The sequence below is a fragment of the Bos taurus genome, chromosome 9, assembly GCF_002263795.3.
Source record: "Bos taurus isolate L1 Dominette 01449 registration number 42190680 breed Hereford chromosome 9, ARS-UCD2.0, whole genome shotgun sequence".
In the NCBI taxonomy this organism is placed as follows: Eukaryota; Metazoa; Chordata; class Mammalia; order Artiodactyla; family Bovidae; genus Bos; species Bos taurus.
The window spans coordinates 61282540-61299210 of record NC_037336.1 but is presented as its reverse complement, the minus strand read 5'-3'; the positions used below and the strand labels follow the sequence as shown (position 1 = coordinate 61299210).

The 16671-nt window shown below is 37.9% G+C and overlaps 1 protein-coding gene across 4 annotated transcripts in view; it reads right to left on the bottom strand.

The window, feature by feature from the left end:
• RNGTT (RNA guanylyltransferase and 5'-phosphatase) overlaps positions 1 to 16671 on the bottom strand; it is a 233244-nt gene that overhangs the window by 36136 nt on the left and 180437 nt on the right. For all 4 annotated transcript variants that reach the window (NM_001046085.2, XM_005210890.5, XM_059889631.1 and 1 more), the window contains one exon: positions 8844 to 8910. In NM_001046085.2, the coding sequence (NP_001039550.1) occupies positions 8844 to 8910 (67 nt within the window). The remainder of the gene's footprint in view (positions 1 to 8843; positions 8911 to 16671) is intronic.

Below are 16671 nucleotides of genomic sequence, written 5' to 3'. Positions count from 1 at the left end.
TTGAGACCCCATGGACTATAGCATGCCAGGCTTCCCTGTCCATCACAGCATGGTGACTATAGTTAATGTGTATGCATGCATTCTAAGTAGCATCAGTTGTGTCCAACTCTGTGACCCTATGGACTGTAGCCTGCCAAGCTCCTCTGTCCATGGGATTCTCTAGGCAAAAATACCGGAGTGGCTTGCCATGTCCGTCTCCAGGGGATCTTCCCAACCCAGGGATTGAACCTACCTCTCTTAAGTCTCCTGCACTGGCAGGCAGATTTTTTACCACTAGCACCACCTGGAAGCCCACAGTTAATAATACCATATTGTATACTGGAAAGTTACACCATATTGTATATTACTTGAAAGTTGCTAAAGAGTAAGGGCTTCCCAGGTGGCTCAGTGGTGAAGAATCCACCTGCCAATGCATGAGACGCAGGAGATACGAGTTTGATCCCTGGATTATGAAGATCCCCTGGAGAAGGAAACAGCAACCCACTCCAGTATTCTTGCCTGAGAAATCCCACAGACAGAGGAGGCTGGCAGGCTAGTCCATGGGGTCACAAAAGAGTCAGACACAACTGAGTGACTAAATATACACACACAAGGTGATGTATATTAAGTAGACTGACTGTAATGATTGTTTGCCATGTATACAATATCAGATCATTATGTTGCATATCTGAAACTAATATTATGTTACATATCAACTCTACCTTAGTAATAATAAAAAAAATACTTGGTTTTCTAGGCATTCTTCAATAATACTGTTAACAAATATTTATTTAGTGCTTTTACATCGTAGGCACTAGGTTAACTGTTGAGGATACAGACATACACAAGACACAGTCTAGCCCTATGGAATTCAAATTCTTATAGGTAAGTTTTTTAAGGACATGAAGGTAAGAATACTGAAACTAAGACATGTATGACTACAGGCCTGAAGTGTTACTCAATTCTGGCAATAACATAGCCCAAAGGGCCTTGGTAAAAATGGCAGGAAAACTACTGCTATTGAATACATTTTGGAACCCTAAGTGCAATTTCTATGTGACTTGTTGGTAACAATGCATGATTTTAAACGTCCAGAAAGTTATAATATGGGCTCACAGAGAGCCCTGCAAGGGTCCTGAAGCACTCTGGTAGCAAGTATACAAGATAAAATGCTGTCAGCGACTTAATAGCTATTGCACAGAAGCAGACAGACTTTTGGCTTTTACAACAGTTTGTGGGGTGTTTTGTTTTTTTTTAAAGCTTCTTTCACTTTTTGAATCTGCTTTCAACAAAGAAATATTCATGACTGCTCTGATTACTGCAATATGAGACACTGAAAATTTACCTTTCTGCTCACTGTACTACAGAAAACTTATTCAATGAATATGGCACACAAATCCACAAATCTAGATATGCTTCCACTGCTTTCTCTCAATTTCTCACTCATCTATTTCTTTCTGTTTGTTAATCTGGGAGGATCTTAACTTAATTTCTTTATCTTCAAAATACATGAAATCATTTGAAAGACAGAGTAGGTGTGGAAGGTTCTTTTTTGTTCTTGAGAATTAGGGTTCTCTTGAAACAGAAAGAAGCTTTGCTTGGCTCCATAAAACACCTTACCTCCACTCTCAATAATCTTTTCCTATGCTCTCTTCCTCCCTCTCCCCAGCAACCATGATGTCCCCTCCAAAGCCAGGCCAAGGGCTAGCATCAACTCAGGGGCAGGTAAGCTTCCTCCACTCTCCTGTACTGCATCAACATGGCAGATGGCAGCATTAGCTGGACAAGTCCTACCTCACAGCAGTGCTGGTGAGTCGTGACCCATTTTCCAAGGAGAGAAGTTAACTGAGTGTGCTGAGACCCACATTTAAAAACTAAGTCAACAGAAAAATAAACAGAACACAGTGGAGAATACAGTGGTTACATCACACTTCTTTTGGAACTTTGGTTTACATTGTGTGTATATAAATGCATGTACGTGTATGTGTACTGGAACTCAATGAAAATTACAGTCCTACAGGTTCACAGTGACAAGTATGGAAGCCACTAAACCAGAATACTCAGTTCTACAGCCTGCATCTTTATCTGATGTAATACTTTAGCTACCTTAGAGATTGAGAAGTGTCAATATTAAATAATTCCCTTCAGTAAAATACATTGATCTAACAAAGCTAGTGGAGATGATGGAGTTCCAGTTGAGCTATTTCAAATCCTAAAAGATGATGTTATGAAAGTGTTCCATTCAGTATGCCAGCAAATTTGGAAAACTCAGCAGTGGTCACAGGACTGGAAAACGTCAGTTTTCATTCTAATCCCAAAGAAAGGCAATGCTAAAGAATGTTCAAACTACTGCACAATTGCACTCATCTCACACACTAGCAAAGTAATGCTTAAAATTCTCCAAGCTAGGCATCAACAGTATGTGAACTGTGAACTTCCAGATGCTCAAGCTGGATTTAGAAAAGGCAGAGGAACCAGAGATCAAACTGCCAACATCCGTTGGATCACAGAAAATGAAAGAGAATTCCAGAAAAACATCTGCTTCTGCTTCACTGACTATGCTAAAGCCTTCGACTGTGTGGATCACAAAACTGTGGAAAATTTTGTGGATCACAAAACTGTGGGAATACCAGACCACCTGACCTGCCTGAGAAATCTGTATGCAAGTCAAGAAGCAACAGTTAGAACGGGACAACAGACTGGTTCCAAATTGAGCAAGGAGTACGTCAAGGCTGTATACTGTCACCTTGCTTATTTAAATTATATGCAGAGCACATCACGCGAAATGCGGGACTAGATGAATTACAAGCTAGAATCAAGATTGCCGGGAGAAATAACCTCAGATATGCAGATGACACCACCCTTATAGCAGAAAGTGAAGAGAACTAAAGAACCTCTTGATGAAAGTGAAAGAGGAGAATGAAAAAGCTGGCTTAAAATTCAACATTCAAAAAACGAAGATAATGGCATCCGGTCCTATCACTTCATGGCAAACAGATGGGGAAACAACGGAAACAGTAACAGATCTTATTGTCTTGGGCTCCAAAATCACTGCAGATGGTGACTGCAGCCATGAAATTTAAAGATACTTGCTTCTTGGAAGAAAAGCTATGACAAACCTAGACAGCATATTAAAAAGCAGAGGCTTGACTTTACCAACAAAGATCCGCATAGTTAAAGCTATGGTTTTTCCAGCAGTCATGTTATGGATGTGAGAATTGGACCATAAAGAAAGCTGAACACTGAAGAATTGATGCTTTTGAATTGTGGTGTTAGAGAAGACTCTTGAGAGTCCCTTGGACTGCACATCAAACCAGTCAATCCTAAGGAAAATCAGTCCTGGGTGTTCTTTGGAAGGAATGATGCTAAAGCTGAAACTCCAGTACTTTGGCCACCTCATGCGAAGAGTTGACTCATTGGAAAAGACTCTGATGCTGGGAACGATTGAAGGCAGGAGGAGAAGCGGACGACAGAAGACGAGAAGGGGATGACAGAGGATGAAATAGTTGGATGGCGTCACTGACTCGATGGACCTGAGTCTGAACAAGTTCTAGGAGTTGGTGATGGACAGGGACGCCTGGCATGCTGCCATCCATGGGGTCACAAAGAGATACGACTAAGTGACTGAACTGAACTGACTGATCTAATGAGCCACACATTTTTTAAAACACCATCAGTCAGTGAACAAACAGAATCAATCTTCTTAGCTTTTTCAGTATTCTCTAAGAGAGACCCCATCTCTTTTGGAGTTTTTTTGGACCTACTGCATATGCATATGGATACAAACACCAATCATACATTTCCTGGGCTGTAAAGAGACTTTTAAAAATTGAAGCTCAGAAAGCTTAGAGTATGAGACTGTGACTAATGGCACCCAGTTCCTCAGCAGGGATGGAACTGGGCATGAGGCAGAGAATAACTCAGCTGTACTGATTATAAAATAACTGCTTCAGAATAATGTTTATATTCCTTACTTTTCACATATGGCTGCTGCATGGAATTCATAGTTAAAATACAGAAGACATGTTTCAGCTGTTCTGCCGTGTCAAAGTGGAAACTGTATGTGACTCAGCCTCACAGCTTCACACACTTCTTGAGTTGACAGAACTGCAAGAGGCAACTAATATCAAGCCTGGCGGGGAGGGACAGCCCTGTGGCCTTGAGACTCTCCATATAACAACCACTAAGTTGATTAAAAGTGATCCTGACAGGCTTCAATCTTTCTTTATTTTATGTGTTCTGGCTGCTAAGTGGAGCCTCCAGGACTAGAACCCTATGAGAATAGCACTGAGATTTTTATCAGACTATAAAATGCTTTAGAAAACAACACTGAATAATAGGTGTACAATGTAAACTATAATTTAAACTTGACCATGTCTATAAAAATAAACTATGGATAACAGGACTATATACACACTGAACTAAGACAAAGGTATTACGCAAAGACATATAGAAATAACCACCCCAAAAAGTTTGTGACAACCTGAAAGCATAGGAAGAGGAATTAAGTAAAATTTCACTTTAATCAAAATGTTTCTTTTGAATTTCAAAGACTGAATATAAAGATATAATGAAATCTATTTCTTTCTTAAGAAAACCCTAAGTCACACACAACCCAGTACATTTAGAAACCTGTCTTAATCTCAATGATGGTGACAGAAGTTAGTATTGGATGAAAGTGAAATGTGCTTCATTTATAGCACTCAACAGTAGCTGTGGATATGTGAGACAATTCTTTTCTTACACTGTATTATAACTCATTATAAGATGATTAGTGTTTTATTTAGTTTATCATATTTTAGGAAAATAAGAGCATAATCATGTGTGTTTAAAATCAAGTTCTTCGGATGACAAATTTCCCATGAAAACTTAAGGACTGAGCTTCTTTGAAAAAAGAACCTTCCAATGACTTATAGAAGGTGTTAGGAGATGCAAAAGGCAAAGTTGGAATAACTTCCTCTAAAAATAATGAAACCTGAAGCTAGCATATAGATGTGCTGGTCTGAAACTATAATGAAGTTCCATGTTTGCACACATCTGTATCTAGGGTGTGAAGGAGGGAGGGAGAGAAAGATGGTGGTAACAATTCATATTACACACTAACAGTACATACATCTATTGTCACCCTATAGCAAACTACTGAACTCATTTAATGCTTGTCCAAGTATCTATCACCCTTTTTGTGTTTTTCTTTTTCTTTCTGACCTTTATAAATTGGAGCTCCTTTTTAGACATACAACCGTGAAATTTCTCTTTAACAAATGTAACCTCTAACACCAAGCCACTCACATTTAGTCTTGTGATGTTAATGAAATGAGAATTCCTTTTCTTAAATATTCAAATGAACAAACGCCTATCTTGATTTATAAAAATTCCAACCAGTATTCTCTTAAGAAAAGCAAAGCCATTTCCATTTATTAAAGGTTATATATGATATCTATACCATATAATATAGTATCATTACATTTAAAGAGAGAAAAATACTGGTACTTCATGACCAAAAGAAGTCAGATGCAAGGTAAGGAGGAGAGAAAGAAACTTAAATTTCTAGCCTAATCTCAAGCATTTAAACTATGGGTTTTTTTTTTTTTTTTAATTGCTTTCCAATTAACTTGTAAGCATTCTAATTAGATAGGATCTATATAGCATTTTCCTAAGAACCACAGGAATTATAAAAGAACCTCAATAATTAATGAGGATAAGAAATCCTTTCATAGCATATGAAAGAAATCTTTCCCATGGAAACATCAAAGGAAAAACATGCCCTAAAATAATGGACTTTTTTCTATTGAGTTGATTATCCAGGCATAAAGGGTTGACAAAGGATTGACCTCTGTCACTGGGCTTGATAGAAATAAAGAAAATGATATGTTAATGGATGAGGTGAGTGATGGAGGAATCACCCTGATACATACACTTGTTTTTGAGATAACATGTAACATGTAACAGACATACACACACACAAATTCTACCCTTCCTTAAATGTATCAGATATCTCTCTCACTTTTTCATTATTTCAGTTCTAATAAGGGGAAAGAGAATTTTCCAAATCAGTGGATAGGAAAAAAAGTTGGGCTTTTAGAAATGTTTCTGCTGAAACTTATCAGGATTCCTGGTTTTACTGTAGAATTTGGTGAACAGGATAGTGAGGGAGGCTTATGAAGAGACTCTTGGCAACTCCACTTGTGTTCCAGGGATGTTAAAAATAGGAAAAAAAAAAACACAAAGTACTTGAATTCCTGTCATTACTTAGGGAATCAGAAACATTCAAGAGGGTTCACAACTTAAGACCTTAACATGGACTTTTGAGTGTCTTAAGTTAAACTAAGGAAGGTATTTAAAGAAATGCTGATGCTATGGTAGCTAAATAAGGTATTTAATAATGTCAATAATGTGACTAACCTCCTCAGTATTGTATATCTTGTATGTCCTATTCAGGCTCAGTATACTCTGAAAAAAACCTTTGTTTTTCAAAGCATAAAAATATGTCATATACACAAGGGGAAAGGACTTTGAAAAGAACAAACTTGGAGGATTTACACTACCTGATTTCATGACTTATTTTAAAGCCACAAAAATCAAGACTGTGATATTAGTGAAGGCCTATAGTATAGACACATGGGGCTTCCCTTGTACCTCAGCTGGTAAAGAATCTGCCTGCAATGCAGGAAAGGCTGGTTTGATTCCTGGGTTGGGAAGATCCTCTGGAGGAGGGTTAGGCTACCCATTCCAGCGTTCTTGGGCTTCCTTGGTGGCTCAGATGGTAAAGAATCCACATTCAATGCAGGAGACCTGGACTTGATCCCTGGGTTGGGAAGATCCCCTGGAGGAGGGCATGGCAACCCACTCCAGTATTCTGGCCTGGAGAATTCCGTGGACAGAGGAGCCTGGTGGGCTACAGTCCATGGGGTTGCAAAGAGCTGAACATGACTGATACAGCACAGTATAGACACATTGGTCAATGGAACAGAATAAAGAGTTCTGAAATAGAGATTCACACACACACATATGGTGAACTGATTTTCAACTGAGATGCAAAGACACTGCAGTGGTGGAAAGGATAGTCTTTTTTAACAAATGGTTTTAGAACAAATGGATATTCTTGTGCCAAAAAGGGTTGGGGTATAGGAAGGCCAATATTCCTCTTTACCTTGAACCTTGCATCACACACAAAAATTATTTCAATTAGATAATAAACCTAAATGTAAAACCCAGAACTATAAATATTCCAGAATGATACACAGAAGAAAAATCCTTCTGCCTCTGGGCCAGGCAAACGTTTCTTAGATCAATACTAAAAGCAGGAGCCATGAAAAAAGAGTAATAAAGTGAATTCCATCAATATTAAGAATTTTTGCTCTTTGAAGGTCTTGTTAAGAGAAATCCCATATCTGATAAAAGACTTATATTCAGAAGATACAAAGAATGCTCAAAACTCAACAGTTTAAGAAAACAAACAAAAACAAAAAATGGCAAGTTTTTGAACACACACCTCACTAGAGATGTATAAATGGCAAATAGTACATGAGAAGATGCTCAATATTATTAGTCATTACAGAAGAGCAAATTAAAACTACAACGTAATACTATATACCTACAAGAATGCCTAAACTCAAGACTGACAATATCAAATGTTGATGATGAAATGGAGGAACGGCACTCATCCTGATGGTGGGAAAATAGTTTGGTAGTTTCTTAAAAAGTTAAAACACACAGCTACCATTTAACTCAGGCTTCCCTCATAGTTCAGTTGGTAAAGAATCCACCTGCAGTGCAGGAGACCCCAGTTCGATTCCTGGGTTGGGAAGAGCTGCTGGAAAACAGATAGGCTACCCACTCCAGTACTCTCGGGCTTCCCTTATGGCTCAGCTGGTAAAGAATTTGCCCACAATGTGGGTAGACCTGGGTTCGATCCCTGGGTTGGGAAGATCCCCTGGAGAAGGGAAAGGCTACCCACTCCAGTATTCTGGCCTAGAGAATTCCATGGACTGTATAGGGATCGCAAAGAGTCAGACACGACTGAGCCACTTTCACCATTTAACTCAATCATTTTGGTGTTAGGTATTTACCTGAGAGAAATGAAAATATATGTCCATACACAGACTTGTATACAAATGTTCACAGCAGCTTTATTTATAGCAGCCAAAAAGTAGAAACAACCCAAATGTCCCTCAATATGTAAAAGGATAGAGAAATTGTGCTAAAACCATATAATGAAATATTACTCAGCAATAAAAAGGAATGAACTACTGAAGTATAACAACATGGGTGAATCTCAAAATAATAACTGAATCAAAGAAGGCAAAAGAAAGAAATACAGTATAATTCCATTTAGATAAAATTCTGGCAAGTGCAAATTAATCCATAGTGATTAGATCAGTGGTCACCTGGGAACTGGAGGAGAAAAAGGAAGGGGAGGAGGTGGGGGAATTCAATGGGGCACAAAGACACTTTTAGGGGTGATGGATATGTTATTTGTCTTGATTGTGATGATGGTTTCACAAGGGTAAGTATAACTGGATGTCAAACTGTACAGTTTAAATATGTATATTTTCTTACATGTCTATTATACCTCAATAAAGCTGTCAAAAAAATTCTACTGGAAAATAGGGTAATGAAGCTCTAAATCCTACTCTTCTTAACTAATCACCAAATTGTACTGGTCAAATTTATTATGGGCAAGATTATTAAACTAACTGATTCACTGAAAAGCCGAAGTACTATTTCAGCAGAGATATGTAAAAGCAAACAAAATTAATAATTCACATTCCCCAATTTTTGTGATAGTTACTTGAAGGATTTTAGTGGGTTCTGGATGAACAAACTGTACCTAGGAAAAAATGTTAGAAAGTGAACAATCATACCTTGATTTGTGCAAAGGGTCTTTCATAACCTCCAACATAGAGAAGGCCAATGTTCTGAGGAAGCAACCTACAAATGAAAAGAAAAACACCATTTATAAAATATTCTTCCTTAAATATAAGGTTGTATAATTATCAAAATTTGCATAATAGATACTTAATATGAAAAAATTAATATCTATGCAACTATTCTTGTCTTTTGCATGATGGAACAGTAACCAGCAGAGGAATAATTCTTATACTTCAGAAAATGGTGGGTAAACATTGAAAATGGCAACTTCAATGTAAAACAATCCAACAAAATAGTAATTCTAGCAAAATCACTCCACAGAAGAGAACTAAGCAATGCATAGATTTAAAAATCCATGAGTTCAATTCAAGAAACACTCTTTGTGTTTCTATACCATTAACTATGGAGACAATATTAATACAAACCTAAAGAGTTTGCTCCCAAAATCTAACAGGAAAACCAGACACACAAACAATTAACTACAACAAAAGGTAGTCTCTGATAAATGCTATTGCAGAGGTATTTATCATTGCAAAGTAGTGGAGTGAGAGGTACTTGCGATGGAGGGAGCTGGAGAAGCCTCAATAGGTGGAATTAAGGCTTAACTCTGATGGGTGGGTAAAGCAAAGGGAAAATTTTATAAACTAAATTCTGAGAATGCAGAAGATTTGAAGCAAAAAAGGAAACAAGTATGGCTCAAGAAAGGGATAAGTTAGCTGGAGATGAAAACCCAAAGAAAGCTTTAAATGGGCCATTAAGAATGTCAGACTTCGTATCTTTATTTCATAAGCAATATTTATTTTTTGTACAAACAATAAGTGCACATAAAAGCGAAAAACCATCTGGAGGGTGGGGATAAACTGGCTAACTTTCCTGCATCCTTCCTTCCTATTTAAAGAGGTCTACCATTCTTGACTTCTAGGGGCTTCCCTGGTGGCTCAGCAGAAAAGAATCTGCCTGCAATGTAGGAGATGTGGGTTCGATCCCTGAGTGGGGAAGATCCCCTGAAGAGGGCATGGCAACCCACTACAGTATTCTTGCCTGGAGATTCCCATGGACAGAGGAGCCTGGCAGGCTACAGTCCCTGGGGTCGCAAAGAGTCAGACATGACTGTAGCAACTGTGCACGCACACATCATTCTTGACTACACAAAACATTATGAATAAGGAAATACCATCATTAGAACCATGCTGTATCAGGGCTTCCCTAGTGGCTCAGTGGTCAAGAATCCACCTGTCAATGCAGGACACGTAAGTTTGATCCCTGATCCAGGAAGATCACACATGCTGTAAAGCAACTAAGCCTGTGTACCACAACTATTGAGCCTACGCTCTAGAGCCTGCGAGCTGCAAATGCTGAAATCCATGTGCCCTAGAGCCTGTGTTCTGATCGGGAAGCCACTGCAATGAGAAGGCCATGTATTGCAACTAGAGAGTAGCCCCTGTTCACTGCAGCTAGAGAAAAAAACCCTGTGCAGCAATGAAGACCCAGAAGAGCCAGAAATATAAAAAATAAATAAACATTTAAAAAAAAAAGAACTATACTTGTGGAGCATGTAGTCATGCAGGGTAAGAGAAGCACACAATTAAAGTAACTACTCTATGGTGTCTTACAATCATCATCACCAGGTGACAGTGTGAGTAGTTGTGTTATTACTGAAGGGGAGAACATGCCAGCCTAAAATATGACACTTAATATGTGGATTATTTTCAGCTGATGGCAATCAAGATCCAGAAGACTCAAGAAAAACTTTTACCTCTCCTTTAACTACCTAAGAGAATTTAGATAGGGGGCCTGGTCCAGAAAAACAGCTATTATGGTAATGTTATCTGCAAGTCCTACCTGCACGGCAGGGCAAACTTCTAAATACCACATATAAGTCACTCTCCTCCCCTTTGAAGACCCAGGCCCTACTCCCACTCCTTAGCATCAGTTCAGTTCAGTCGCTCAGTCATGTCCAACTCTTTGCGACCCCATGAATCACAGCACACCAGGCCTCCCTGCCCATCACCAACTCCCGGAGTTCACTCAGACTCACGTCCATCAAGTCAGTGATGCCATCCAGCCATCTCATCCTCTGGCGTCCCCTTCTCCTCCTACCCCCAATCCCTCCCAGCATCAGAGTCTTTTCCAATGAGTCAACTCTTCGCATGAGGTGGCCAAAGTACTGGAGTTTCAGCTTTAGCATCATTCCTTCCAAAGAAATCCCAGGGCTGATCTCCTTCAGAATGGCCTGGTTGGACCTCCTTGCAGTCCAAAGGACTCTCAAGAGTCTTCTCCAACACCACAGTTCAAAAGCATCAATTCTTCGGCACTCAGCTTTCTTCACAGTCCAACTCTCACAGCCATACATGACCACTGGAAAAACCATAGCCTTGACTAGACGGACTTTGTTGGCAAAGTAATGTCTCTGCTTTTGAATATGCTGTCTAGATTGGTCATAACTTTCCTTCCAAGGAGTAATAGCACATAAGCCTCAACTGTCCAACTTGCTCTTGAGTCTCTTATCACAGGGGATCCTGTACATACCAACTTAAATATGTTTTCTGCTAATTTGTCTTATGTCAATTTAATTATTAGACCAAAGAACCTAGTGCTGTGCTGAGCTGCTCAGTTGTGTCCAACTCTTTGCGACCCCATGGACTGTAGCCTGTCAGGCTCCTCTGTCCATGGGGATTCTCCAGGCAAGAATACTGGAGTGGGTTGCCATGCCCTCCTCCAGGGGAATCTTGCCAACCCAGGATCTAGGTTCAAAGAATCTAGAAGAGAAGGGAAGAATTTTCCACCTCTACATTAACTTTCCACTGACTTGGTCTAGTGAGACTAACAGAGCACACTTTTAAAGCATCTTCGATTTTATGAATTAGGTAAACAGATATTCTATCTCTCAGGAATATTCTCTGTTCCCTACATTCTTTAAAAGCCTATAAAGTATTAAAGGCCACTAAATGTTAGCGACTTAGTTGTGTCCAACTCTTTGTGACCCCATGGACTAGGGCTTGCCAGGCTCTTCTGTCCATGGGATTCTCCAGGCAAGAATACTGGAGTGGACTGCCATTTTAAGAGTGCTAATAGCAGATAAACACAATAATAAATTAAACCAGTTTAGCAAAAAGCTACTTAAGTTTGGAATGTGAATCTTAAAGTAAAATATTTTAACATGTTGTTGAAGGTTATAAACGACTAAAGGCATATTTGTTTACTGGATGCAAGTAGAAAGCATGAGAAATGTCCCCAAATGTCTCAGTTGGGAAATGGAGAATTTCTTCACCATCATTTGACAAATAAGAAATTAATCAAATCAATAAAACTTTAAATCAGTCACAAATTTCTTGTATCACAAAATTAGTTAGTTATATATAGCAGTAGTAATTTATTTCCTATATAACAAATGTTCACAAAAAGCTTGATAAACTCCTTTTAGAAGTAAGAATAGTCACTTCATACAAATAGATGCTAGAAAAGGGAGAGAATAAAAGCTGGCTGACATTTAAAAATCAATGTCCCTAATTACTATGCATATGCATTTCAGGAAGCGTGCCAATATACAATTTAGTGTCCCCCTCTTCCTCCAACTTGCCTATCTAATAACTACCTTCTAAACAAGAAATATCTTAAATATGTTAGTTACAAAGCATATATATATTTTGCTTTTTAAATCTTGTTCTTTCTCATCCATGTACATATTATTCCTTACCATAAATTATACTACCCCTTCGTTTGAGTGGGTTTTAATATGTACCATAATTTAAAGGTTTGCTATGTGTAAAATAATTAATACTCTGAGAACAAAAATTCCAACTTATAAGATGGAACATTTCTTAAAATGCTTTTACCTTTCAAAAAATTATTTTGCCAGATTGTACGCATAATTATTGTCAAATAATAGGCACTGTTTCATTATGACAGGGTACTCATATGTTATATAGCAATCACATTTAAATCCCAGAGTAAAGGCATTAATTCACCATTGATAGATGCACTTAAATGTATATGTTAAAAAGTATGTGTTAAAATAAAAACCCTGACTCATTTAGTACGAGGTAATTGTTTTGCAACTTCTGTTAGGTGAATATTAACATAATCTTTATACAAATGCTAATAACTCCCAAAATATTTGCTTATAACCAAATGCTTCTATGGGGCTTCCCTGGTGGCTCAGAAGTTAAAGCATCTGCCTGCAATGTGGGAGACCTGGGTTTGATCCCTGGGTCGGGAAGATCCCCTGGAGAAGGAAATGGCAACCCACTCCAGTATTCTTGCCTGGAGAATCCTACGGACAGAGGAGCCTGGTGGGCTACAGTCCATGGGCTAGCAAAGAGTCGGACACGACTGAGTGAGCGACTTAAGGTAAGGTAAATGCTTCTACAACGTGGCTACCAAAGAAATTTTTGTAATAAGAAGTCATTATTGGGAAAAAGAAAGAAAATCTATTACAGCTTTTGAAAAAAAGTAAAGATAGGCAAGACTGATGTTCATTTTGCTTCAATTTCCCAAATACAAATATTAACAAATATCTATTCTGGAAAGAAAGCTGCAAAATTATTTCCAGAAAATTTTCTCACATAAAGGAAAAATAAAACTTGGCAGGTAATAGAAAGAACATCATTTAAAAGAACCTCATTCATCATCATTCAGTGATGATATATCAGGCTTAGAAAAAACTGCTTTGAAAGGGAATTGAGTCTATAATTATTTCAAATTAAAAGTTTAAAAAAAGGCAAAGGGGATCTTTCTAAAAATAAGCTAAATAACTCAAAATTAACTGTTCTGTCTACAAGCCCTAATTACATTACCGACTAACTGATACATTTTTCAGCTGCAATAAAATACTCTGAAAAAACTTACAGTACCTTGAATACTGACTGACTTAGCAAATGAATGAGTTTATTATTATCCTTACAGATTTTTCTGTAGGCTACACTTTTCTGGTTTGCTTTCTAAATCCTTGTATAAGAGTAACAAAATGCTCTAGTGCTTCATGAAAAAACAAAAACCACCACCACCATGTTTAAATAAAGAATCTGTGTGCTGTTAGAAATAAATTACCTGAATATGATCTTTGTGAAATATACACTGACACAAATAACAGAAATAATAAATAAGACTGGGGAAGGATAAATAAGATGCTGAAGTAAACAAAAGAAAGCTGAATCATTTTGCAAAGGTATATATGAAGAAATGAAGTTGAGCCACCAATATTCAGAAAGTAAATACTAACATAATGTATAAGCATATACAGATGAATAATATACCACATTAAGGGAGCAACTTCAGAAGAGAGAATTTTGGCATATTCTATAAGTCTACAAATAAAAAGAACTGTATATAAGTCCTTGAGTTCATAAACTTGTTTCGCACAGGGGTATGGGTTAGTAATTATGAAAATATATCATATATATATAAGAATTTAAAAAACAAGTATTCCATGGATAAGGAGATACAGATTGCTCACTGTGCGAAGTTATAAATAAGAAAAGGGGAGAGGCTAGAGTGAACATAATGATATTGGATTAGAATCAAGAGGTATCAACTGGAACTCTTGGCTTTTAATAAATTCAAAGATAGACAAAGATACAAATATAAGTGTGTGTGGAGGTGCATGTCAGTATACAATACATTCCTAACTCTGACAACTGACAGGGTCTGTAATGACACCCAGCAGCAATGACCCTGCTGAGGACCTCAATCTGTGTTTCCAACCATCAATCTTAACCAACTAAAATAAAAACATCTGCCTCTTTAGAGAAAAGGTTGATTTCTGGACTGAGGAAGGAAAATTACAAGAAGAGCCTAGAACATCTTGTGGTACCGGGAGGTCAGGAGGTACGGAAACGCGATGACAGTGCATCAAAAACTCACGGAAGCCGAACTGAAGGTGTTCCCAACGGCCAAAGCCAAAACAGCAAAATCAAATCAGAGTGCTGGCTTATAACCCATGGAGTGAATTATTCCTGTCTTCAGTAATATGAGTAAGTATATCACGAAGAAGGGACAGTGGTTCTTTACATTTCAATCCCCACTGAGAAAGAATGAAGGAAACTGAAATTTACCATATTTGAAATAGTCGCCAAAATGAAATTGAAAAAACGTTATGATAACTATTGCTGCAGGCAAAAACCACTGAAAGATACTAAAACTAGGAGATGAAGGTAGGATGAAAAACATGACACTTGCCTAGTCTCAAAGTTCCTCCCCAGAAAACACTTATTAGTTACAATACACACACACACACACACACACACACACGCAGAGTAACTTCAGGGTACAGAAATTCAGAAAACTAACCAAATAATCAAAATTACCAACATGACCGCCTTACCTGCCCCCCCCCACCACCATAACACAATACACCTAGAAGGGCACTCTATCACTTCCATGGTGTTCTTCTCTAAAAGTATCCCCTCAAAAACATCAACCTAAGGGGCACTCTATATAATAACTGACTAATACTCTTCAAAAAGTGTTAAGAGCATGAAAAGCACAAGTGAGGTACTGTCACAGATTATAATAAGATTATATTAAGGAGACATGAAGGCAAACAAAAAATATAGGGTTGCATTTATGTAAGTTTCAAAATCAGGCAAACCAAACCCCAGTGTTTGGAGTTGGATACCTAAATAATAAAAGTATAAAAAAGAGCAAGAAAGCACAGATGTACAGACAACAGTCATCTTTGGTGGGAGAGAGAAGCTTTTGAATGAGAAGTAGCATACTGGAGGCATCTAGGGTGATAGCAACATTTTCCTTCTTGTTCTGAGTAATGGTTAAATGTGTGTTGGTTACATGAAATTTCATGAAGCTGTACATTTATGTTTTACATACTTTTTTGTATATATATACACATATAGTATTAAATGTATACTATAATACTATAAAAGGTCTTTATATAAAAAGCACAAAGGAAAAAAAAAACACAGTCAGAGAATAATACTGACTCCTAAATGAGGGGTACAGTACTAATTGGTATATCAACATATTTTAATATTCTTGTATAAATAGATGAGTGTTTTAAGAGAGGAACTTATAGGGAATCCACAAGTCACTCTCTATTTCTTAGAGCATGCATTCGTGCTAAGTTGCTTCAGTCGTGTCCAACTCTTCGCGACCACATGCACTGCAGCCCACCAGGCTCCTCTGTCTATGGAATTCTCCAGGCAAGAATACTGAAGTGGGTTGCCATGCCCTCTTCCAGGGGATCTTCCCGACCCCTACTTAGTACTGGAGCTACAAATTCTACGGAATAAATATAATATTAAAACAGAGAACTCACATATCTGGACATGATGGTATAACGGTTTTAAATGGAAAAACATTAAAATTTTTTTAAAAAGAAACACAAGTACATTAAAAATGTACAGATAAAATTTCTACTTCCAGCCAAGAATAAGAGTAATAAGAACTGAATTAGGTCCTACTCCCTCTAACCAACTAAACACAATGTCGTACAATGGTTTTCAGAAATTGGTCAAAAGGTAGCACAGGTCAGAGGTACCCATAGAAAGGAAACAAATAAGTGAGTCCTACCACTACCCCAGCTTGCCACCTGGAGCTTTCAGATCAGTGTCCATAAAGCCTAACACACTTACTGTCTGAGTCTCCAAAGAAAAAAATTGCCAACCCCATTTCAAGACAAATGAAAGCACACATCTATGAGAAGACTTGTACCCAAGTCTCACAGCAGCTTTATTTGTAATAGCCAAGACTGAAAATACCTCAAATGTCCATCTGCACACAGGCGAAGACATAAGTAAACTGTGACACAGCTATACAACAGGCTACTCAGCAATAAAAAGAAATTGACTATTGATACATGTAACA